Source organism: Triticum aestivum, chromosome 5B (assembly GCF_018294505.1).
Source record: "Triticum aestivum cultivar Chinese Spring chromosome 5B, IWGSC CS RefSeq v2.1, whole genome shotgun sequence".
NCBI classification, from domain to species: Eukaryota; Viridiplantae; Streptophyta; class Magnoliopsida; order Poales; family Poaceae; genus Triticum; species Triticum aestivum.
In genome coordinates this window covers 37275106-37276840 of record NC_057807.1, presented here as the reverse complement: position 1 = coordinate 37276840, position 1735 = coordinate 37275106, and the positions used below count along the sequence as shown (strand labels likewise).

At 52.2% G+C, this 1735-nt stretch overlaps 1 protein-coding gene across 4 annotated transcripts; it reads right to left on the bottom strand.

Annotated features, from left to right (window-relative positions):
• Positions 1-240: 240 nt before the first annotated feature.
• Positions 241-1336, bottom strand: LOC123115548 (uncharacterized). Of its 4 annotated transcripts, none has more exons than XM_044536680.1 (4): positions 1314-1336; positions 1127-1245; positions 920-1053; positions 241-826 (listed from the first exon to the last, which is right to left on the bottom strand). In XM_044536680.1, the coding sequence occupies exons 3-4, from the start codon at positions 1034-1036 to the stop codon at positions 524-526; spliced, it is 420 nt and encodes a 139-aa protein (XP_044392615.1). In that variant the 5' UTR covers positions 1037-1053; positions 1127-1245; positions 1314-1336; the 3' UTR covers positions 241-523. The 4 variants fall into 4 exon arrangements, with proteins under 4 accessions (XP_044392615.1, XP_044392617.1, XP_044392614.1 ...); XM_044536682.1 differs by having other exon boundaries at positions 920-1049; positions 1314-1331; XM_044536679.1 differs by having other exon boundaries at positions 1127-1335.
• Positions 1337-1735: the final 399 nt, after the last annotated feature.

Here is a 1735-nt window from a genome sequence, read left to right as displayed (position 1 = left end):
TGTGACCTTTCAGTGACCAATAGTGGTGGTCATAAGTTGACATATTTTTTGTAGTGATAAGCAGATGACGATTTTGGCTTCCAAATCTAACGAAAAAGACATCGAAACTAAGGAGGGCCTCAACTCATGCCTGACGGACTGGTTATTCCAAGCCAAATTGATACACCAGCAGTTGTTGGAATGAATATAAAACAATGCTCAACGGCAGAAACGACATGAGTGCATGCATACATATATATAAACTGCAGTAATAATTTCACCTTGACCAACGTAAATTATATATAACCAAGCAGCTTCTATATAATCATATGGCCGATGATCATACAGAGAGGAAAAGGTCCATATATATATCAAACTCAAAGGTCCAACACTAGACGGATGAAGTGCTAGGAGATCTATCCAGTTAAAAGCTGCATGTGGTACAATATATCAGCATGCATTCCTCTGAACTTGTCATCAGTTGTCACCTCAGTACCTCATGAGTTGATCCTTGAACATGGAGCTTGAGCTCACCGATGAGGAGCTACTCCTGACCTCCCCGGGCCGGGAAGAAGAAGCTATGGAGGTCGGCCACCGTGAGGCCGAAGGTGCCCGAGGCTATGAGGATCTTGAGGTCATGGGGCACTCCTTGAGGCATGACGCTGGCATACATACAGCGGCCCACGAGGATGACAGCGACGGTGAGGTAGGCGCTGGCACGGCTGACCCGCCAGCTGCGGGACGGGAGCAGCAGCGCCAGCGCCCCAAAGGTCGCCTGGAGTGCGGCGCAGCACACCGTCGGCCAGAACCAGACGGCGGTGTCATCCTCCGCCACGCACCGCCGCAGCTGCACGATCGAAGGCGCAATCGGTCGGTCGGAATGTCCAGCAGAGCACAGCATCTAAGCAGTGGTCGTGGACCTCGTGGTTAGGAGCATTACCTTGCCGCAGAGCGCGTAGCAGATGGAGGAGCCCATGGCGTAGAAGGCGGGGAAGACGCAGACCGGGAAGGCGCACACGAAGTAGACGACAGCAGCCATCGCCCTCTCGCGGTCCATGGATCCACTGCAGCTGCCTTGACGACAATGACTCACGCTTCAATTTTCTATCTCGCACCGTCGCTGTGGACAGAGAGGGGACTCACTCACCGTCGTTGGTCGATGTATGGGTTCCTTCGATCAGCCTGCTGCTATGGGTGAGCTTCTTCTTCCAACCGTGGGTGTGGTGAGCCTGCCGCTATGGATTTGAAGGGATTAAATCCAACCCCCTGCAGGCCAAAATCCCTCCAAATGGATTAACCGAACAAGGAAGAGAAGAAGAAGAATGGGGACTCACCGACGAGATGGGGTTCCTGCGATGAGCCTGCTGTCATGGGTGAGCTTTTCTGATCTGGTGTTCATATACAGAGAGAGCCTGTGATGAGGACGCCGCGTGGGCCCACTCACGACGTGTCGAGCAGGCACGGTGATTCCTGCTCCTCTGCTAATTCCACTCATGGCCACCTTCGCGCCTGAGCTGTTGGTTTTGGCCAATGTATGTAAATTCATTCAGATGTTGGTTTTAGCCTGTACCCATTTCTCACCTACCTTCATCGAAATAACTGTGTAAATCTGCAAAGAAATCAAGCATGCATCGGTACCATCGCATGCATTGCCAAAGGTGGTATCCCTGTGCCGTGGTGGTGGTTGTTTGCTGCCGCACCGGACCCTCGTCGTCTATCTAGACGTGAAACGGGAAATAATTACTGTGCCTGCTCG